Raw genomic sequence first — 23,026 nt, forward strand, 5'->3', positions numbered from 1 at the left:
AACTCCTCTGCTAGACAACTGAACCATCAGAATTACTTGAACAAAACTTGGAATGTCACAGTGAGTACTTTCTGCAGTTAGATTTATTATTTTAATATATTTTTTTAACTGATAGTGCTCTCAAGCTGAATTTATCATACCCTGACCTTTGACCTCAGGCAGATGAGATTTCCAAATTTGCTTGCAATTAAACTTCAGGGTTACTTCGCCTTGAAGTTTATATAGACACTGTGATCTGATTGGAATTAGAAATCTCAATACAGTATTGGAGACCAGAACAACATGAAAGCAAATAGCAGAGATTTTTTTTTAAGAAGTGGCTATAATGAGATTTGAAATCCAGAGTTTTCTAGGACAGCAGGGTCCTTTTTTTCCCCATTTTCTTAGTGTGTTGTTTATATTCAGGGTTTTATACTAACTTGCAAGTTTTCACCCTTCAGTCCATATTCTTCCTCTATTCTTTATAACTTTGGAAATACTTTACCCAGAAGGAATAAAATGTGGATTCAAATCACTTCTCAAAGAGAACAAGGTATTTATCAGGTATGAGCTGTGCCACTGTGCTAGGGGGAAAATAGCTGTGCAGGAAGGTCTCTGTTGTCCTTCATGGGCTTAATTTTCTGTATAGAAGGTCTGTTTTCATCTCTGGCTCATAATTGCTTTGGAAAATAGATGGGAAAATTTCTGTGTCAGGTCTATACAAATGTTTCCTAATTTGTCAGGATTCCAAAAGTACTGGCAAGAAGGGGGTAGAGAAGTGCCAGTGAAGGCTACTTCTTCCTGGGATGTAAGGGACACCAGAACCATTAAATAGATGAAAAGTTTTGAAGGAAAAACTGCTGCAAAGGCCACAAACAAATGAAAAGCTCTCTATTTTTTATTCCCCCGCCAGTCATCCTGAGATAGCACAGTTCCTTTGCCTCCTGCATGGGTGTGTGGTGACAGCCCACTGGGAGGAGGTGGCAGCCCTGTGCTTGTCTCACTTGGGGGGTTCAGCATGGGAGCTGCAGCTCTCTTGCCACCTGCCTTGCTGGACCTCTGCTCCGTGGAGGCTGCAGTCCTGTCCTCAGTAGCTGCAGTTGGCTTTCCCTGGGCTATGTTTTAGAGGATGTGGTGTTTTAGGAAGTGTTCACATGTTCAGCTGAAAGACAGGGCTGTAATGTCTTCCCCTGCACCCCAGCAAATGTCACAAAAGTGTGAGGTCGTGCCTGCCTAAGGTGTCTGTGAGCTGCTGCTGCCTGGGCTGGCTTCAAGGTCAGGTAAGAATTCTGTATTGCTGCACCATTTTAGCACTTCTTGGCTCACTGCTGTGTACGTCTTGGCCCCATCTCTGGCTTGGGCAGTGATTTGAGTCACAGGGTGGCTGCAGCTTCGTTATCCAACTGGCACAGCCATGCTGGGGTTTACAGGACCTGAGTAGCAGTTTGGGAAGTACGCTCTGCTGTTGACTGGTAAACCTCTAGTAGGGTTTTCCTCCTGAACAATATTAAATCTGGCATGCACCTGACTACGCCACGTGTCTTTGCTACATAGCACACAAGAATTGCTGCTTTTCAGAGCAAGGGATCCTAGATTTTGCTTTGTGTGACAGCAGGCAGTTTTGGAGGGAGGCAAGGGTGCTGTTTGGCATGCTCCTGAGAGGAGAAAGGTGGCAGACTAGAGCTCACGTGCAGCTGAGGGTTCATTCCACCTGCTTCCAAGTGCCGTTCACAGTCATAAAAGCTCTGTGGTCTTGCTTTAGCTTTCATCTTGCTGCAGCCCCATGGAAGTGAGGGGCAGGCTGGGCAGTTCTGAAAAAGCTTGACTGTGCCTGTTCCTTGTGTCCCCAGGGCCCAGTCATTTACGCGCAGTTAGATCACTCCGGGGGACAGCACAGCGACAAGATCAACAAGTCAGAGTCTGTGGTCTACGCCGACATTCGGAAGAACTGAGATCCTCAGCTATCCAAAGGACAACACACATTCAGACTGGAATTGCTTGAGCAAGATTTCACCCAGAGAACTCACATGTGGCCTTTGATGCCTAGGCTAGGACCAATGCATGTGCATACAGAGGGAGAAATATATATGTATTGTGTGTAAATAGTCTATTTAATCGTACAGAAGTGAGACCAATGTTGCATGTTGAAATGCGGTAAGAATTTTGCTTATAAATTGCCAATATTCTTTTTTTTTTGTATCTTGTGTGACGAGAGAGAAAGTGAAAACTCGCATCACAATTTTAAAATATTTTTATCTTGATTATTAATGGAGAAACTGGAAGATGCCTGAAGATTCTAGACTGACCTGGAGATTCTTTTTTCTTTGCTTATAGGGCCCAATTTCTTTTGTTGAGGTGACTATAAAGAAGATGTTTTCTTTATATTCAGAATTCTTTATGTATACAGGGTATTTATCTTTCCTTGGTCACATTCTCAGTAGAGGCTGCCTTCTCAAGTAAACTAGACCATCTCACTTGGTCTTGTAAGCCAAATTCTAACTCCTAGCTATCAGAAATGTATGTCTTAGCAGTGTGAGTGAAGGAAACCTTTAGGCCTACCTGACCTGTGTAACGTGGGTCACAAAACTGTTTACTTCTCGATGAGCCCAGCTATTAAAGCTTAGTCCTTTAAGAGGCAGGGATAGTGTTGATCTAATGCATTCTGTGAAATGGTAGTTTACCTGTGAAAACGAAGGAGATAGTGAGTTAAAGGCATAGGAAGCTGTAGCTGTAGGTGGTTACTTCAGACTCTGTTGAACCTTTCAGTGAAATATTTCTTCCTCAAAGCTCTGTCATTTCATGCAAGCGTTAAAAAGGGCTGCAAGGGATCTGGAAGCTGTAGTACCCCCATACCTCTCTCCCATGTCTCCAATATGCCACTGTCACCTCCTTGGAGGTGCTTTATCTGTTCTCAAAAGCCTGTAGTGGAGGCTGAACAACTTCTGGAGGAAATCTAGGGCACTTTGTGTTTTTTGATGTGTGTTTTTGTTTTTGTTTTTGTTTTTTTAATGTGTGACCATTATTTGCACAGAGAATGCAGCTGGGCAGTTTATTGCCTTCATCTCTGCAAGTCTAGTGCTTGAATACAATTCTCCAGCCTCTTGTTTCTAGGTTAAACTCCTCCTAGATTGTTAAGGATCTCTGCTGATGAGGATTTCTTTTGCTGACCTATTGTATCCTGAAATCTGGTGCTCAAAACTAGAAGTGGCCTTCCAGCAGAGATTTTCTCAAGGTGGCATATAGAAGACAGATTTCTGTTTTGTTTTGGATTGTTATTTTTTGGCAGCAAATAGTTTTCAGTTTGGTCTATGGTAACCCCTTTTCTCTGATTCTTACCCATTTACTAGTTCAGTCTGTTTCACAGAATCAGTCCCAGAATGGTTGAGGTTGGAGGAACCAACTCTGGGGATCATCCAGTCTTCCTCCAGCAGTGTTAGCCAAAGGAGGCTGCCCAGCACTGTGCCCAGTTTTGAGCATCTCCACAGGTGGGACCTCTACAGCATCTCTGGGCAACCTGTTCCAAACAAACTCAAGCCCACATTTGACTCTTAACACCAAGCACATGAAAAATAGTTACAGGCCCATGGCAGCCCTTTCACAACCACATTAGATAATCCTTTAATTATGACAGTGCAATTTTTAATAACTATTTTGTGTACAGTGGGAGTTTTGTCCCCAACAAAGTTAGGTATGCCAACATTATAGTCTTTCATCAGGATCAGACTTCACAGGTATCCTGACAACAGCTGCTTTTATTAGAAATCAACCGGTTTATTTTTGTATGCATGTACTGGGTAGATCTTAGGACATTGTCCTCGAGGCCAGAACCAGCCTCTTAAAACTGGGGCTCAGAAGGAAACCATGGATTAATTTATTCTGCCATATGTCAGTTGCTAATCCTGCAGTATCTGAATTTGTGTAATTCTTCTTCCAAGACTTGGCTGGTTTCAAAAAAAGGGCATGTTTCAGTTTTAAAGCATCAGTTTTTCAGGTATTTGCCAAGTCTTGTAGGGAACTGAGACACCAAGCTGTGGCTAACTAACAGCTCTGTAAATATTTTAGCATTTTATTTTTTGGAAATAACATATACAAGATGAAAAACGGACAAATTTCTTCTTCACAGGAGACCTTTAAATATGTTCTTCTACTTCATGGATTAAGCAGGGGTTTTTTTAGCAAGACTCCACATGAAAGGCTATGGTGCTTGGACCCAGTGCTGGAAGCTGATGGAGAAGGACCTACTCACCCCAGAAACACTCAGGGGTAGTTTGTCCACTCAAGCTTCCATCTGTTGATAAGATCCACTGCCTTGGTTGCTGCAGTCCTCAGTCAGGAAATTCTTCACTTAGAAGATGGTGAGGCACTGTCACATGCTGCCCAAAGAAGCTGTGGATGCCCCATCCCTGGAAGTGTTCAGGGTCTGGTTGGATGGGGCTCTGAGCAACCTGGTCTGATGGAAGATGTCCCTGCCCGTGGCAGGGGGGGTTGGAACTGGGTGATTTTTAAGGTCCCTCCCAACCCAGTCCAGTCTGTGATTCTGTGGTTCTATAGGATTTTCTCAAGTGCTGAATTCTGCACCTGGCAGCCAGGAGGGACATCCCTGTCTTGGGGACACCAATCTCAGCACTGCCAGCTGGGCGAGGGAGGGGATTGTCCCACTCTGCTTGGGGCTGGGGTAGCTTTGGGTGCCACAATATAAAAAAGACATGAAGCTGTTGGAGAGTGTCCAAAGGAGGCCACGAGGATGGTGAAGGGACTGGAGGGGAAGCCTTCTGACAAATGGCTGAGGTCACTTGCTCTGGTCAGCCTGGAGAAGAGGAGACTGAGAGGAAACCTCATTGTGGTCTTCAGCAGCCTCATGAGGGGAAGCAGAGGGGCAGGCACCGCTCTCTGCACTCTGTGACCAGTGACAGGACCCAGGGGAATGGCCTGAAGATGAATCAGAGGAGGTTTAGGTGGGATATCAGGAAAATGTTTTTCACCCAGAAGGTGGTTGGACGCTGGAATAGCTCCCCAGGGTAGTGGTCACAGCACCAGGCCTGACAGTTCAAGAAGTGTTTGGACACTGCTCTCAGGCACGTGGTGTGACTCCTGGGTGTCCTGCCTAGGGCCAGGAACTGGACTTGATGATCCTGATAGGTCCCTTCCAACCCAGTATAAATTATGATTAAGATCAGGAGGAATCCTGTTGCTGCTGCTGCTTTCCTCATCTATCAGGCTGTTTCTTCCCAACATTTATTTTACACTTAATAAAGCACTAATGCTTTGGATGTGGTTGATGGAGAAACTTGATTTTGATCTGCCTGTGTTCATCCCTGTGCATCACTGTCTTTCTCCCCCAGCATTTTTGAGTAAGAGGGAGAATTGTGATGAATGAGGTGATCAGAAACTTGCTGCTATGAGAAGATGGGGCTGGCCTTGCCTCTGAAGTCTGCTACTAATGTTTGCTTCTTTTCCTGCTGGAATGTACTGGAGAATCTGAGCACAATTCTGATGTGGTGCTAACTTCAGGAAGCACACGAATCCGGTGCTAACTTTAGGATTGATCTGGTGCTAACTTTAGGAGACACACTGATCTGGCTGATTTTAACTGACTTAAGGAGACATCTCCTTGCATGGCTTTTATCTAGCTACAGGTATATTCATATGCCCTAAACTGAGGAGGCTCCCTGCAAAGCTTCTTGGGTCCTCTTTATGAAGGCAGAATGAATGTGGAAGTATTTTTAAAAAACACTACACATCTTTTTAGAAAGAAACAGAAGTCTTCCCCCAGGAATGGCAGAAATCTGTCTGAATCCCACTCCAGTGCCAAGGCTGTTGAGTATTTTTAGATTTTTTTTTGTCATGGAAAAGTGAGCAATATAATTATTAAGTAATATATTCATGCTGAAGTCAAAAGAACTTCAGGCATTGTGAGACAACACTTGTGAACTTTCTGTTCCTTGGGTTATCTGAGATGGTTTAATTATATGTTAACCTATGCTGATGAAAGGGACCGATACTGAGTTGGTTTACTTAGTGAAGCCTCAGGACACAGAGGACTTCTCTTCCTTGATGTGCAGAGCAAGCAGATATTTAAGTCAGACAAGGTCATATCCTGATGTTCTGGTGACCTGAAGTTTAACTCTGTTTGCTCTTCTGCTGCTGCTGTTCTCTTAATTCTCTGATGCTGCTCCTTGCAGGAAAAAAAATAACAACTTGGACTTTGAGGAACATGAAGGGTGTTGTCCTTGTCCTGTTGTAGCACTGCTGCCAGGTCTTTTTAGGATCCTCTGTTTTCAAAACAAGTGCTGCATGCCAAGCTTGCAGCAGCCCAGAGGAGGAGCGGGTACCTCTCTTGAAGCAGTAGCCAGTGACTAAAACAGTTAGGGGGGTCATTGCTCCTGGACAGTGGACTGGAATGGCCTGTATGATGAAAGACTTGAAATAAATTCTCTCTTATTCATCATGCAAACAAAACTGGGATCGATCTGAATTCCATCTTATTTTTGATTACTATAAATGAATTTCAAGAGAATTACAAATAAGGTATCAAGCTAAGTAAATTGGTAGCTGTACTCAGTCCATCAGGTTTCCATGGCCCGTTTTACTTCAGCAGTTGTTCTGTGAGGAAGATGCTTACCATGTTCACAAAACATTAAGAGCCTTTACAGGGGGCAGGTTTGTCCCTGCAACTCATTTCCTGATGTGTCATTTTTAACTGGAGACCTGTAAGGTTTTGTTTTTTCTCAAAGCTTTAGTGGTTTACGACTACAAGAGCTGTCTTAAATTAGGTTTTTCAGCCTGTGAGAACTGTCTAGGTAACCATCAGTCTTGTAACTGCAGTAAAGGTGTGCATGCTACTTAAAAGCTGCATTGCCTTAGAGTGGATTCACTGAGGTCAGGTATGGAGTTTTTGATTTGTGATCAGAACACCTTCACTTTGTATTGGAATCTTGTCTTGAAATTCTACATTATTAGTGTATCTGCAAGGACCTCAAATACAAAAAGTTCTTATTGTATCATAGGTGATGGATATATTTCCTCAATAAAACCACCAAGAAAGAAGGTGAGTGGAACTTCTGGGCTATGGCCACACCTCTGCAGTGTAACATTTTTATATGGGAGACTACAAAATCACCTTAACAAGGCTCAGCAATTATTCTCTTCTTTAGGTTTCTCTTTCCCTTCTCTTCACTGCCTAAAGCTAATAAGCCCTTTCATTTACAGGTATTTTTTGCACTCTAAGTTCAATGCCTTTGTAGATCAGTGTGCTGTGCAATGTTTTCTGTCTCCCTGCAATGCCAACTGTTCTTATGTGGTAAATGTAATTGAAAACATAGACTGGGTACTTTTCTTTTATAAACCTCTGTCCTGGAGGTGTGCAAGACAACAAACACCTGTAAGACAGGTGTATAATCTGTGTGAGGGAGCTAGATATGCATTGCATGGCCTGATTACATTAAGAGCCAGTGTACCAACTGTTAGTGCTTTTGCTTTTACAGACTCATCTGGAAACAGTTATCTTGGATATTTTTTCTTGAATGGACTTCAATGTTTTCTATTGTAATCTTGTGAATATTTTAATACACTTTTTTTTTTTTCCCATTACTGGTTTGCTGGATGAGTCTTACCTGGTTGGGGACTGGGAAGGGAGGGGGATTGGAATACAGCACCTCTCTTCCTAGCAGGATTCTTCTTCAGTCACTGTGTCCACTTGGTGACCAACACAGCTGGAGAACTTGCCACTTGAGACCCTGGGACCAAGGACCAAACCACAAGGACCAAGACATGCAAGTGGAACTGTGGCAGAACAGAAAACTGACTTCATGGTGGGATGGCCTTTGCAAAAGGGGAGCTGAGAGACTCATCAGAACCTACCTTGCCTCAGTTATCTTTTCCCCTGCATGTGAATTCCTCAGTCTAAGTCTGGTGTTTCAACATCCCCATCTTCTGCCTGGAGGTGTGAAGGAAGCTAAAACACCAGTGGCACATTTGTTTGCTGTCTTTTTTTTCCGGACAGTGGTGGCTGGGGAATAAATGAAGACACACATAGCTGAAGCTGGAACAAATACCCTCATGCTACTGGGGAAGGAAGAGCATCAGGAAATGAAATGAAAATGCTACTGTTGGTTACTGAAATATGGCAAACACCCACCCAGGTGGTTTTCTGACTGTGGCAGGAAAGATCACTTCAGTCTGAGGCTCTGGCTGTCACCAGTACTGTGTCACTCCCAGCACTGTTCAGTGGAGTCAGATAAGGTGAGGCTCAGCAACTCTTTTTAGGCAAATTCCAGCCAGTTTCTTTAAAGAGACAATACAAGACAAACAATTCTGCCTTCGTTTTAAAAGGTTGCCCTTTATTTAAATGTGTGGATATACTTGGTTATTTGCACTTAGAAAACACTTGATCTTCTTTATTTTCCTCTTTTATTTTCTCAGAGAAAAAAACATTAAAATTAGTGAAGCTAGGTCCCATGGGGATGGGTTTGTGCGTTGCTCGATTTGACCTGTTGGGTTAAGCATCTCTTTATTGCACCTGCTTTTGTGCTTTTAGCTCCTGATTATACCTATAGAAATAAAAAACAAAGGACACAGGCTAAGAATAGAATAGAACACCAGTTTCAATAACAGTGTTTTCCTAGCAATCTGTTCACCAGAGGAGGTTTAAAATTACAATGGACTTAAGGGTGGAAACTCGGGATAGGATGTCTCATGTATGAAGTTCCAAAGTAGCTAAGTTTGCCACATCCGTGGCCAGTACTGAAGCCAGAAATCTCCCAGAGTTTCCTTCAAGAAACAATTTTATTGACAAATGCTGCTCTGCTTAAAACCCCTTTGATCCAGCTGGAACTGACACGATTCAATGCTGCTCTAGCTAGACTGAAAATATTTACAGCTAACAATGTAGCAAAAACATTCTGTAATGTTTCATGAATGGTTCTGTTCCTCTTGCCTGTTGCACTGACAGAGAGGCTGGCAGCATTTATAAATTCCTGGTTAATACTTAGCTGTACTTTTACCCTTATTAATGCATACCTCCATATTCGGAAAAGCTGGGAACCACCAGCACAGCCAACAAAAAAGTTCACAGCAAACAGACTCCAGTTTTTAGGGATGATCACCAGAGAGTACCTTGACCAAATAAGGCCTGTTGAAAAAAATGAAATTACAAAGATATTTGAAATTAAATATTTAGATATTTGGAGGCAGATTCATGGGCCAGTTGAAGTAAACAAATCTCATAACTTCATGTTAGACAACTGCTTTGCTTATAACTACCCTCTTAGTGAAAAGTGCCAGTGGGACACCTACAGGTACGTACTGCATTTTTCTAAAGTAGTTACAGTAATCACAGTCTGAATATCCAAGATCCTCTGTAGTCTGCAGCAGCCTAGACTTTAATTCTCCAGCAACATTGCAGAGTAGTGGTATTTTGTTGCATATCCAGCTTGCTGCACTACACTGGAGAGTATGCAAAACTTATGGAAAATGCACAGGGCTGCATCAGACACCAAAATAAAGTCTGGAGAAACCTTTCAGACAAGAAAAGCATTGGAAAAAGTTGCCCAGGGAAGTGGTGTAGAACCATCACTGGATGTGTTTATAAGAAGTGTAGTTTTGTCACTTAAGGGACACATTTTAGTGGTGGACTTGGAAGTGCTGTAATCTTGGACTCTGTAATCTTAAAAGTCTTTTCCAACCTAAATGATTCTAGGATTACAGAATATTGTTTCTGCCAGTGTGAGAATTCTTGGCAGACAGGAGTGCAGTAGTGCATGTGCCACTGCTTCAAATTTCTTGTAACACTTGGAAATTCTTTCCAGTTATGTTAGTGTAATTACCCTACCATTCTTCAATCCCTTAAAATCTGTTCTGAAAAAGACACTGTATCCTGGACTGATTTCAATATTACTTGATCTGAAAGAAAAGAGGTCACTGCAATGAATGGTATCATGGTAACTTAAGGGATGACACTCATGCCTAACTCATAGCAACTTGTGCTGAACAATTCCAAATTAAGACAGGTGTAGAAAACTTCTACATAATTACAGAATGCTTACTGATTTAATAACAAGTAGAGGTCTGTCCTAGAATCAGCATCCAACAGCAAGAGTGACAGCTAGCATGTTAAAATTAAGGCTTTCTGTAGAAGTGGATAAGTACTGATGGAAGATTCTGTGTGAAAACAGAGTAAGTTTGGCCTTACCTGTGGCCGTGAGTACTGCAGACTGTCCTGTGCTGAGCTTTTCTGCTGGTCTGGCCATGTCAGCCAGTCCAGCACACACCAAGCCCTGCAAAGAGAAATTCAGTGAGCACCAGAGTGGGATTCCTGTAACAGATCAGGAGCTTTAAAAGGGGAAGCTGCTTCACAGCTCAGTGATTATTCTGCATTTATGGAGGGATCCATTCTATGGGCAATTAGACTCTATCCATTTCCAGTCCCTTGTGGTAGGAAAAAGAACAGTTACAGCAGCTACAACTGGGTGGCAATAAAATCCCAGGCATTGGCAGTTTTATATTAATTCAAGAACAAGGTTAATTTGAACACAGCTGCTTAAGAAAGCAGCTGAAAAAAGTCCATCCTTGTTTTCATGCAACAAGTAGAGGCTTATCTAAGTAAGGGCCTTCTTTATAGAGGTCAGGCTAAAATACTGCTGGTAAATTTCACCCCATATAGTCTTCACTCAGCTTCATCTGAGGGGGTAAAAGTGCTTTTTTTTTCTAATATAATTTCAGTAATTGTAGAAAACTTGCAGCCAAATTGAGGAATAGCTTGGCTGATCTACTTGACATTAGCAGCAAACACTCTGCTTGCTTTGTTTATTGTGTTATTGCCCTCTACTGGAAATACATATTCATGTTCCTGTTACACCAGTTCACAAAAAACCCCAAACAAAACCCCTAAGTAAGACAGTCGTAGCGCTTTCACCCAGGACTCCCTGGGCACAGAGGAGGTGCCTGTGTGCTCAGGCTCAGCAGGGTGTTTCCAGGGAGAATCTCTGAGGAAGGGGAAGGTTAACCATGGTTCCTGCAGCTGCACTCCAGACAACTGACAAAGAAACCAAGCTGTAGCTTAAAGCACAGTGTTTCCTGTGGCATATAAAACACTGGGGTTCACAGTGGCAAAGTTACAAAGCAGCTGGCAATGGTAAGAGCAGGTTACATCCAAACCCTCGTGGGTTTGGAGATCTCTTGTTTTATCTGTATCAATACAACACCTCGGAGGAGCACAGTGATTTAGGAGGTGGCATTTGCATCACCTGGGCACAAACACAGCCCAGGGCTGTAGCCAGTGGGAAGCAGAACCTCACAGGAGGCAGGGCACACCACTGGACAGCCACAATTGCAGCTGCTTTTGTCTTTTAGGTCAAGACCATCTTGCACTCTGACATGCTTCAGCCTGCCTTCAAGCTATGAGGCTTCGGAATTGGCTTTCTTACAAGATACTTATCCGTATAAGATATTTCTCAAATTCCTCAATCTCAGAATAGACACATGCTTTATGAGTTTTGCATCATGCCTACCTTGAGCAACAGGTGGTGTTTCACAAGAGAACCCCAGTGAAAAGCACAATTCTTCCACAAAGCATTTTCCCCATGCTGTATCCCCTTCAGTTTGTGTTGTTACTAAGGCTAATTTTGTTCCTCCCCATATATTAAGAATTAGAGCCTCTTAATCTTTCTGCAGCCTCAAGTATCTGCTGGGAATCTCTTGCTTGCTCAGTGTATTGCTGCAGGTTGCCCTGGGCTTGACACCCAGACACCAGCTGGCATCTTGTACTTACCCATTTCATGACAGGTGCCCAGAAAAACACTGTTTTGGGACCTGAGGGAGAATGGGAGAAAAGAAGTTAAATTACTTAGTAAGGTGTGGCTGTTTTAATAGCCACAGTAAGTTTGTTTTATTTTAATTGTTTTTTTTTTTTAATAATGAATTGTTTATATTAGAGTTTCTATTGCTGTACAAGCTCTAGCACCTAATACTCATAATTCATCACCTCAGTGCATCAACCTTCAGTTGTATAATCACTCCACACATTTCTGCAACAGTTGGACAGGATTTTTTATATCCATGTTTAAGCAACTGAGGACACTGGAGCAAGCAAAATGCATTTTTAAATTAAAGACTTAGGAAGAGTCCTAGGAATACGGAAAACACCCCAAAAATCTACCAGTAGGCAAAGGAGGATTTGGGGGAAAATGAGGAAATCTCAAGAAGGAAGGGAGGAAAATCCAATGGCATGGGACCTGGGGGAAAAACAACTCTCTTATGAATACTTATGATTTTCAGTGGTGCTAAAACAGCAACTGGTTGGTTAAAACAAAGCCCGTGTAAAGCCACGCCTACAACTATGCCAGAAATCATTAATCTGGGACTTCTGCTCCAAGTCTTAAATGAGAGACCACAATTCAAATTACCAAGCCCTGTGAAACAGTCAGAAATTAACCTTTAGGTCACTGCTCAGCACACTGATAACATGCAAAATGAAGCCAAGTTTTCACTATAATATATTACATAGGAGTAACCACCAGGACTTTGGTTCCTGCTTTTTATGAGAGCTATTTCTTTCACTAATAATTCAGCCTTAAAAAGACCTTGCACTAACTACTTGTACTTCCAGTTTTAACCATCCTCAAGTTTAAAACTATGGATTGGGAAACAAAAACTGGCTTGGCAGCCTTGCATAAAGCCCTTTTTAACCCACCCAGCTTGTGATCAAGTTTCAAACTCCATTTAATAACTACAAGCACACTACTTTTTGTCTAATATTGTTGAATATTAGATAACAGCAGCTTAATGTTCATCCTTTAAAGATATAAACTTCAGCTGCTGTTCTCTTAGGCACTTACTTGGTGTGTCAGTATCAGGCTGCAAATACAGCTTGTTATAAATAAATCAGTCTTACAGAGTAGCTTTAATTACTAACATTTATCTTATTCTAAAAAGCAAATTCAGATTTGGAGTACTAGAGGATGTGGGATGAGTATAAATTATTAAACTGACATTCCCTAAACAGCTAGTATAGTTTTCAAGAAGACTGACATTAATTTTTATTAATAATAGAAAACTCAACCATTTCAAATTGATGACTGCAGAAATAAGAATTGGAGAGGGGGAAGGTACCAAGCCAAGTTTGTAATTAGGGAAGACTGTCAAACACCTCTCCTTGGAGCACTCCAGCAAGCACCCAGCCTGGGTGAACTCTTCCCAGCTCCTGACATCCAGAATTTTTCAAGGATGAATATGACAGCAGCACATGAGAGCAGGGGAACACCAGAGGCTAATTTAGATATCACGTACATGACCAGTTTATAGAATTTGTGACTTCTTTAAACATAAGAAGTCTTTGTGCTGAAAACTTGAGTTTAGTCAGGCAAAGTGAACCAGAGGAGCCAAAGGGGAGGGAGCACAAGCTCAGCCCTTGCTTTCCCATGGCAACCTGGGGAGTTGGTGTGCCAGGCCCTCCACTGTCCTCCAACAATGCCAGCCAAAGAAACAGTTTTTAACAGGCACCAATTCTTTTGCTGGAAGCTTTCTTTATGCCAGAAAGTGCTTCATGCCTCACAGGTGATTTATAATTTCATGACAATGACGCTTATATTCCTGAATTAGACTAGAGATTAAGATGTCACTGGAGATAAAAGAAAGTCTTTCATTTTTAACCCACTTTTTTTCCTGCAGAGTGACATCTATTGCATAACTTTCTCAAAGACACACCTTCAAGGCTAAAATAGAAGTTGCAGGGGTTCAGTTTCTATACTTGCTTGTGCTGTGACTTTTCTCACACCATCAGTATGGATTATGACAGGTATATAACATATAACATATTTATACACAAAGAATCCCTAAAAATGGATTTATTACTGACAACATTATGGTGATGACCAAGAGCGGCCCACAGGCAGTTTTGTGAAGTGAAAAGCACTGCAAGAGAACCTCCAAAACTTTCTCCAATTCCCACTACAGCTCTGTTGAAGAAGGAACATGGATGTTCCCAGTACTTGCTGTGCCTTGCATCCACTAAGAGTATCTGGAAGCTGTCACATTTCACACCAGTGGAATGTGTCTCTCAGTGTTGGACATACTGTCTCTTTATGTATAAAAGCAATACGCTAATGTTAAATATATTGGTCTAGTGAATTCAGTATAAATCAAACATTTTGAGGACTGCACTCTTCATCCTTTGTGATTCCTTTAGAACAACGATTTTCCTTCCAAGAAAGGGCCGTTGTAAGAGGATAGAGCAAGTGACTGCAAACCAAAGTCCATTTTCACAGTGCATATTCCTGGTAGGTGAAGAGTCAAGGATGCCTGTGACACTGACAGGAAACAGTGGGGACAGAGCCTATGGAATGCCAGGATTTTATCGGGCGCTCGTTTTAACAACCGACGCAATTTGTTTACATGACAAACACCACGTAGATGGCACTGAACGAGATCATTTTACAGGAGGTTTCTCCCTAATAACACAACCCCCCACGTTTGCCCATGGAAAGGTAAACTGCAGGTCAGGTGAGGGGAGCTCATTCTTTACCCGCAGGAGTCCTCCAGCGAATTCACCAAAGGCATGAGCTGTCTTTGGTAGAAGCGTGGGATTCAGCAGAAAGGAAATAAAACCAAAGGCTGCCTGACTTGACCAGGGCACAGTTCAAGATCAGAAACCCTGGAAGTGCCCAAGGCCAGGCTGGATGGGGCTCTGAGTAGCCTGCTCTGGTGGAAGGTGCCCCTGCCCGTAGCAGCGGGTGGAACGGGATGATCTTTAATATCTCCTTCCATCCCAAACCATTCCAGGATTCTATGATTTTTTCCAGCACATCCTCTTGCAAGAAGCGGCTCCCGAGGCATCCAGGTCCCTTTAGACCCACGGCATCCCCTGGGCCAGGCTCTGGCAGCCCAGGCGCTCCCTGGATCCGCCCCGCGGTACCGCGACAGTGACAGCAGCGCATCCATCCCGGAACCAGCCGTGCCGTGCCCGATTATCCTGCTCTCCCTTCAGGAGCAGTCAATTCCCCGTTACGGAGCAGGACTCCGCTCCAGGGCCGCCCTCCCGCGCCAGAAGCACCCGAACCGCGTTACTGCGGCCCCGCCCGTACGGAACACATCCCCCGCGCCACCATCCCCGCCGGTCCAACCGGGGGCCAAGGTGACCCGCGCCCATTACCCGCGGGGTGGTTGTAGAAGGGCCGGAACCGCGGCGGCAGCATGAGCTCGATGCGGTCCAGCAGGCGGTGGTAGGAAGCGCGGAGCCCCGCGACTGCGGCCGCCATGGCGAGGGACGGGGCGAGCGGGGTCCGAGTGGGGAGAGAGGGGCGAGCGGGCACCGAGCGGGGGCCGCGTCCCGTCCGTCCGTCCGTCCGTCCGTCCGTCCGTCCGTCCTCCGCCCGGGCCCCGCCCCCCGGGCCTGCCCGCCCGGCACTGCGCCCTGATTGGTCACCGCCGCAGGGGGCGGGGCGGGGCGGAGAGCTGCGCGCGCTGTTATTGGCTGAGCGCGCTGGGCCGGGCAGCTGGGGAGAGCTGGCGCGCCCGCCGCCCTCGGGAAGGGCACAGGCGCCCGGCTCAGAGATGGCGGCCGCTGCTTCGCTCTCCCCTCAAGATGGCCGCCGCGGGAGAACCCTGCGCTGCGAGTAATGCGCCCTAAGCCAAGATGGCCGCTTTGCGGCTTCACAGCGCTTCACTGGACGGGGCGGGTTTATTCCCGGCGGAGCCGAGCGCGCTGACGTCACCCTCCACGCCCACGGCGCGCCCTCCCCTCAGTCGGGGCGGGGCGACGTCACCGGCTCGCGCGAGACGCCCATTAATCTCGGGCCCCCGTGCCCCCTCCCCGGCGGGCGTGGCCCACCGCGGCCGGGGTGGGCGTGGCCCCCGCGCGCGGTGGGCGTGTCCCGGAGCCGCCGCGCCCCTGGCTCGCGGTCGGTGCCTCGGCGCGAGGCGGGCGCGGGGCGCGCGCGCGGGGCCCGCTCGGCGGTTCCCATGGTGATCGCGCGCGCCCGGCCGGTCCCGGCGCACCCCCCCGGCTCGGCGCGCGCCCTTCCCGCCCGCGCGGGGCCATGTCCCGCGGGCGCTGCCCGCACCTGCTGTGGGACGTGCGGAAGCGGACCCTGGGGCTGGAGGAGCCGGGACTGCTGCGCAGGCACTACCTCGGTAAGGACCCGCGCTCGGGGGGGCAGGCGAGCTCCGGCCGTCCCGGGCGCCCACCGAGCGAGCAGGGGGCCCGGAGCCCCTTCCAGGCGCCGCCGCTCCCCCGCTCGGCCGCGCTGTCCCGCAGCTCCGAAGTTTCCTGTGCCGCGTGTGGGGCGGCGACACCTCCAAATCCACCCTCCGCGACCTCAGGGGCGGTCCGGGACACCCCGGCCCCATCCCTCCGCGCTGCCCGGGTGGCCTGGGGCCCGCCGGGACCCCCCGGTCCTTCGGTGCGCGGCTCCGCTCGCCCGCCGCGCCTGTTTCCCGAAGGAACTGTTGCACGCGGAGATCCAGCCGGGAAGTTGGGCGGCGGCTCTAAGCAGCTCCGGTGTCGGGCGTTCCGTGCCCGGGGCCGGGCAGGGTCCGGGTTTACCGGCGCTGAGCTGCCGGCGGCTGGGAACAAAGCACGTAGACGCCTCCGGGCTGATGGCGCGGCCGCTGTCCGGCGGCCCGAGGTGTTGCCGGGCTCCGGGAGAAGCCGAGCCGCCGCCGGCGCTCGGCGCGGCCATCCCCCGCGCCCTGGTGTCCCCGAGCGCTCCGCGGGGTCCCCGCCGGCGGCGCGGCCCCGGGCTGCCCCCGCGCCCGAGCCAGGCATTTGCACTTCCCAAGTTACAGCCAGCGCCACTTTTCCTCCCCGAGGCCGCGCTCGGCGTGAAGGAACTATCGATGTTTTTTGTCATGGCGCAGGTTTTGTCTAAACACGCTGCCAAAAAGTATTTTTAAACGCCGGTGTTTATTTCACGTGTTGTCGGAGGTGTGGCGATCCATCGTAGCGGCGCTGGGGATTTGGGGGTTGTCTCTCCGGGGTAGATGGCTGGGTGGGTCGGGAACGCGTTCTTTTGTGCTCGTGTGCCAAAACAATTCTTGCCTTGGAGTGGAAACCTCGAGTACTCGAGATGGAGCTTGATTTACAGCGTTGTAAAACGAGTGTCGATCCGTGTCTCCCAGGCTTTCCCGGCTGTGCTCGGTGGTGATGGTCTGTCGTTTGGGTTTTTCCTGGTGGAATTTAGGGTGGGATATCACATTACTGAGCCTAACTCAAGAGTTTTCTGCCTGTAGTCCCTGAGCGCTCAGTAATCCACAAAACGTTAATCGAGGAAATCAAGGTTATTGCTGTAGGTTTCTACCGATTGCAGAGAGGGGGGTGTGTCGGTGTGTGCCGTGCACAAGTCCCTTGGAAAGAAATTTTGAGTCCTAAAATAAAAAAATTGATTGAGAACTAACGATCTAGCTGCTTTTGATTTTGTTTAGTCTCAAGCTGTGCTTGGCCAAGCCTTAGCCGAGGATTGTTATAACTTTTAGTTATCAATCCTTCTGACTGGATTTTTTTTTTTTTACTTTTTGTCTGCTCCAGTTGGAGCAGAAAACCTCAATGTTAAAATGAGGACTGTAGTGTGCAGATTCTGAAGAAGTGCCTTTTTTTTTTTTTTGGAAGAAGACCTTTGTTGGTTTTTTTCTTCAGCTTTTACATGGTTGTGTCTCTGAGAGTTGAAGTACTAAGATTCGAATAGTAGAAATCATCTTCCCAGACTTCCAAGATGTCTTTTCTGGATGCTACTCCAATAAAATGTTTCTAACTTTAGTTAAAACTATGGTGCCTTGGTTAAGGTCTCATATTTACTATTCTTCCTTTCACCTAAACAAGTTCAGTTGCTTGAGAGCCTTGAAAAAATAGGACCTGGGAGAGCCTTCCCACGGAATTGAAGTTGAGATCTGCATTGGTGGTGATAAGACATGCTCAGTCCGTACTGACTCCTGCTTTTCACCAGGGGGCTGGTACAGGGTGTGCTTGTCTTGTGGAACCACTGCACTTTTACCCAAATGGCGTTTATGGCCTTGATAAACCCACTGATTTGACTGCTAGTCAGGTGTGGTTGTTCAAGTGCAGATTTCCTAGAGAAGAGGCCTGTTGTGCCTTTTTGTGTGCAGGGCAATGTAGGTGTAGGTCTTTTCTCTTTCAGACTTCAGCAGCTCTGTGTACGAGCTTTGTTCTCTGGCCCACTGGTCAAGACTGCTCTGGTCAGCTGGGTGCAAGTGCTTATTGGTCACTGCTGGTCTGATCTGCGTGGGAAGTAAGGCTTCTTCCTATTTATAATTTCTTTTTTTCAGTAGTGTTTCAACAGTCTGGCAGGCAGAACAAATGGAGGGCAGGAATTTCACTGTAACTTAGGAGTAGTGGGAGACTTGAGGCATTGTCCATGTGCATTTTTTTTTTATTTGAGCAAATCTGTCTAAACAGTTATGGATTCAGGTACAAAATGAAGTAATTTATATGTCTCTTCTTTTCTTGCTGCACTTTTTCAGCCACCAAATGAAAGGAAAAGCATTACAGCAAGTTCATGACTAACAATGCAATTGGGAGGAAGATGTCTGTGTGGATGGTAGTTAATGAGCCCTTCACTGGGATGGTTGTGTTGTGCTACAGTGTAAAATATCAGAAATATCGACAGTGACCATGTTTTGAAGAAAGACATCTGAGAACTAATTGCTGTTTCCTATTTACTCGGTGTTTTAGTTTCATGTGAATTGGCAATCAAGTGGCACTCTATAAATAGCCTCTCTCAGCTTCTGAAAACAGCTGCTCCAGGAAGGGTCTGTGTAATGTACCTTTCCATGCAGATAGCTCACCCGTGGAATTTATGGCCTTGCGGAAACTCTCTCTGATTTTGCAAGATCTCTAAATAATTGCTTTGAAGTCCAGTCAGTTCTGGACAGAGTTTCAGAGAAACGACTCATGAAGATGGGGCTGTAGGTGCATCTGTGGGATGTATCCTTCAGCTGTTATGCTTTGGTGAGAACTCCTGCTGTGATGAGAGAGGGAAGATGTGGGTCTCAGCAAGGTATTTGTTAACTACATTTCCTTCAGCATTTGTAGGCTGATTAGTCTCAGTTTCAGACAGTTCTTATGTTTGAGTTCTCCAGAGGAAGGCAGGCCTGGGGGAGGCTGTCAGTAATGTCCTTTAATTCAGTTTAGGCATCCTCTTAGCCTGGTGCTGGTGGGAGGAGTCCTGCTGCTGGATCACAGATGGAAGCTGAGTTTCAGACTGCTTTCATGGTGCTTTTACCCTGAAAACATTGGTGCAAATTGTAGTATCCAAGTTAAATTCTGCCCTGAAGCTGGCAAGTGTAATTACTCAGGATTTTTTCATAGTAATCTCCAAATCTTGCAATTTTGTATCATTGTGACAGTATTTCAGCCACCAGTGAGCAAGCCTGTTCTGATGGCAGGTAAAGTGTTCTGTGCCAGCACAATAAAGGCCTCTATGTGGATTAAATACAGTATATAACGATTTGGCTAGAGAAATGGCAGTATGGGTTTCTTGCAAGAAAGAGGGAACCATAATTCCTCTGAAGTATTTAATGTGATGAGTTTATTTGCCTTTCTGTGAAGGGTCCTGCTGCTGTGAATGGCTCTGTTTATACAACAGGAAGAATTAAGACTTCTCCTTTTTATTTTTATTTGTTTTGGGTGTTTTGTTTTATTAGTTTATTTTTGCTGTCTGATGTAGCAGGTTATCCAGAGAATGTCTTCTCAGTTTAAAAGGAGAGGAACTGATGCTGTATTTTAGCTCAGAGTGGTTTGTTGGAAGCTGTGGTGCTTGATACAATGGAAGCAAATATCAAAATAATCAGCTCTCCCCAATCTCTAATATCTTTATGCAGATAGTATTTTCTGAACTCTTTGTTCCTTCTTTTTGTTTTAAGCTTAGCATATATTTTAGAGATAGCATTGTGGTGCTTTCCCATGAGCTTTCACTCCTCCTTCTTTAAAGATTGTTTTGTATCTTACTAAGTTTTTATCATCCTGGTTTTTAAGATTTGGGAAAAGTTTGAAGTCTCTAAAGACATCTCACTGTAAGGAAGCCAGTAGTTCATTGTGATTGAATTTTGTAAAGCTTCAGCAGTTCTTACTAAAAAGAGATCTGTGAATATTTGTATGTAGGGAGAACTTACTGAATTACTTAGATTTCAATAGTCCCTCTCTTTATATGGATGAACCACAGTAACTCCAGAACTAATTACAGTTTTGAAGTTAGTTGATTGACCTGCTCATAAGTAGGGTTGAAAAACAGGCAAGAATAGCTATTATAACTGATTAGTTTTGATATTGACTGCCTTCCATTCATATCACTTTATGTAGTGGCTGGTTGAATGAAGATAGAATTGTGTGTTGCTGTTGAACGTTTGGTACTCCCTAAAATACATTGCCCAGAGTGCGAGAGTGAAATTAAAATATTTTCTTAAAGAACTGAAAACTTTTATTCTCTCTTTTGCTAGCCTTGGACAAACAAACCAACCAAACCCAGCAGAATGGAAACTTGAATGCTGGGGAGAACAACCAAAAAGAAAGGCATTACCTTCCCCAGTTTTTGCTCCAGCTATGTTTTAACATGTCGTATCTTGATCTTTGGAAATAATGCAGAGTAAGAAGGGTCAGACAGCTTTAACATGATCAGCTTCATAGCTGATGCACTTACAAACTTGGAGATGGGCAGAGCATTTAATGAGCCTTTCTTCTTAAATTCTTTGCATTATACTTTTGATGTTTAGTGTTTTTTCTAGTACACTGTTATATTTCATATCCTAAACCTCTGGAATTAATTTTTTTTCCACTATGAGTTAAAAACACTCATCTGTCACAGCTGAACTCCAGATCTGGTAGAGGTGTTTTATGTTATTTTTTCTTCAAGTTGAACAGATTAACTGCTGCTTGAAAAAGTGTAAATGTACCTGGTGGTCTGACTATGCGAGCACAGTTCTGTAGTGATGTATTCTATCACACATCAAATACTTTTAGAAAGATGTAAGTGAACTCCCCAGATATTTTTTTATTAGAAATGTTTTCTGAGTAATAGAAATAGGCAGAGGCAGAATTGAAGTTCATGGTGTAATGAATGAGTTGGAGGAAAACACATCTGTGGAACAATTTTTACATGCTCAGTCTAATATTGGAAGGAGGCAGGAAGCCTTAGGAAGGCAAGAAATTTGGTGTAGTCACTGGATCTTCACTGGTTGTGTAGAAAAGCTTAAGATGCCTAAGAGCATTGCAGAAAAGGGATGTAACTTTTAAATTGAAAAATCCACAAGAGAGAACAGTGATCAGGTATTGTCTTAAACTGGATATCTTTGGAGTTTTTTTCCTTTGGTAATAAAATCAAGGTTTAGTGACTACAGTCCTTAAAAAATTACAGATGGGCTATTGAAAGAACAATGTGGCATCGAGACCTGTTGATAACAAATTGAATTTGGAGGAGTGTAATAAAGAGAGTGTGTCTGAAATGAATTCCCTGATACTATCTCATTTAAATTGGTACCAAAGAGCAGAAAGGCTATATGTATGTCTAAAACAGCTTGTAGGAAAAGATATGAGGGGTGATCCTAGCATACAGGATTAATGATTTTTTTTTTCCCTACTTCAAAGTAAATCAGCTCAGATAATAAAGACACCCATTTTGAAGCCTTTAATGTCAGTAAAGGATAATAAAAGCACAGTGAAAGAGAATCATCTAGACAGAGCAACAAATGAAAAATACAGGCTGGTAATAATTTGGTACATATCAGAAAAACAGAAAGAGATGTGAGCTGGGAAGAAGGATTAAGGTTAGATGTGTATTTCTGTGGCCTGAGTGCTGAATGCTTAGTTTTAATTTCAGTCTAATCAGCCTTCTGTTATCTTTGGGTTTATTTCAAACGAAGATTAACTGAGCTGTGGAAGTGGAGGACAGGAGCCACTTGGACCTGCAAGTGGCACAGCCATTTAGCATAAATCTAGGCAAATTTGATACCTTGTTTTGCTGTTACCTTAGAAATCTTTGCATGTAGTTGATATCATTGACCTTTTTTTCAGTTACATCTTCCTGTGTGCTTTGTGGTTTAATTGTTATTGTTTGTTCTTTCTCCACAATGTTGTCCCATTTTGCTTCCATTCAGTGATAACATGTTGATTCTTTTTGTGTATTTTCTTAAAAAAAAAAAAAAGAAAAGGGAAAAGTTACATGCAGGGTTTGGGATTATTTGGTGCTTTCTGTCACTCTGTCCTGAAGTAACAGAATGATTTCCAGTGATTGTTTTTAGGATGCTGGGGATTGATAGTAGCACAGTTTCTGTTTTTTTATGTACAAGCACCAGTTTGTGTAAAACTGTAGACCCTTACCTTGCAGAAACCTGCTTTTTTTGGTTTTGTTTTTTCTTTTTAAAAGATTTTTATACTACTGCCTAGATCTCAGAACTTATCAATGAACTTACTGAGTTTTGATGTTTTAATTTTCTAGACCACCAACTGTTTTACTGCTATTATATTTTGACACTGTTTTGCTGCTATTTTATTTTGACATATAAATTGATGGTGGATTTCTGGCATTATATTTGGCCAGCAAGAAATGATGAAAATTGGTATAACTGTTTTAGACTGTTGATTTTCTGTCCTTCAGAAATTCAGGAAGGACAACTTCCTGAATTCAAAGGAACTGGAAGTTGTCTGCAGATTTGTCATAATTTCTTCAAATTGACAGAACTATGCAGATGTACTTCTTGATTTTAAGGGATTAACCTTATGTGTAATGTCTGTGTTTAACAGAACATTAATCTTGTGTCTTAATGGCTGACAGGAAGTAGGAGTGTGTGTAAGTGGGTTGTAGTCCCAAGGTTTTGCAGGCATTATAATATTTGAAATTAGTTTTAGGATGCAAATGTGTTTGCCTTTATCCTTTGGTGCCTCAGTGTTCTTCTGCAGACAGCTGGAGACTGCAGACATTTGTGTACCCTTCTAATATATTTTCATTTTTTATCGCAATATTTCATTGCATTTACATTGTGTGCTTTTGAAGACTGCCTTTGTACAGGAAATGTATTTGCTTTGTAAATAACTGCCTGTGCCTTGATG

At 44.3% G+C, this 23,026-nt stretch overlaps 3 protein-coding genes across 24 annotated transcripts in view; 2 read left to right on the forward strand and 1 right to left on the reverse strand.

Annotated features, from left to right (window-relative positions):
- Positions 1–7,564, forward strand: part of MPZL1 (myelin protein zero like 1) — a 42,361-nt gene extending 34,797 nt beyond the window's left edge. For all 11 annotated transcript variants that reach the window (XM_085590497.1, XM_077781190.2, XM_077781188.2 and 8 more), the window contains one exon: positions 1,830–7,564. In XM_085590497.1, coding sequence (XP_085446623.1) covers positions 1,830–1,931 — 102 coding nt within the window. In that variant the 3' untranslated portion in view covers positions 1,932–7,564. The remainder of the gene's footprint in view (positions 1–1,829) is intronic.
- A 733-nt stretch (positions 7,565–8,297) lies between these two features.
- Positions 8,298–15,353, reverse strand: MPC2 (mitochondrial pyruvate carrier 2). Its single transcript, XM_021550092.4, has 5 exons — positions 15,125–15,353; positions 11,747–11,787; positions 10,169–10,253; positions 8,998–9,109; positions 8,298–8,528 (listed from the first exon to the last, which is right to left on the reverse strand). The coding sequence occupies exons 1-5, from the start codon at positions 15,228–15,230 to the stop codon at positions 8,489–8,491; spliced, it is 384 nt and encodes a 127-aa protein (XP_021405767.1). The 5' UTR covers positions 15,231–15,353; the 3' UTR covers positions 8,298–8,488.
- A 513-nt stretch (positions 15,354–15,866) lies between these two features.
- DCAF6 (DDB1 and CUL4 associated factor 6) overlaps positions 15,867–23,026 on the forward strand; it is a 74,302-nt gene continuing 67,142 nt past the window's right edge. For 4 of the 12 annotated variants that reach the window (XM_021550186.3, XM_021550183.3, XM_085590285.1 and 1 more), the window contains exon 1: positions 15,889–16,104. In XM_021550186.3, coding sequence (XP_021405861.3) covers positions 16,011–16,104 — 94 coding nt within the window. In that variant the 5' untranslated portion in view covers positions 15,889–16,010. Of the gene's footprint in view, positions 16,105–23,026 lie in introns of all 12 variants that reach the window. The other 8 variants (XM_021550182.3, XM_085590289.1, XM_085590298.1 and 5 more) reach the window with 5 other exon arrangements.

Source organism: Lonchura striata, chromosome 1, assembly GCF_050655825.1.
Source record: "Lonchura striata isolate lonStrDom1 chromosome 1, ASM5065582v1, whole genome shotgun sequence".
Taxonomy (NCBI): Eukaryota; Metazoa; Chordata; class Aves; order Passeriformes; family Estrildidae; genus Lonchura; species Lonchura striata.

What these genes read in the sequence shown, in the direction of transcription:
- MPC2 (XM_021550092.4), bottom strand. Translation starts at nt 15,230, where the DNA reads ATGGCGGCCGCAGTCGCGGGGCTCCGCGCTTCCTACCACCGCCTGCTG. An exon ending in GGGCACCTGTCATGAAATGG is followed by an intron (nt 10,254 to 11,746) that starts GTAAGTACAAGA and finishes TTCTCTTTGCAG; the next exon opens with GGCTTGGTGTGTGCTGGACT. An exon ending in TGCAGTACTCACGGCCACAG is followed by an intron (nt 9,110 to 10,168) that starts GTAAGGCCAAAC and finishes TTTTTTCAACAG; the next exon opens with GCCTTATTTGGTCAAGGTAC.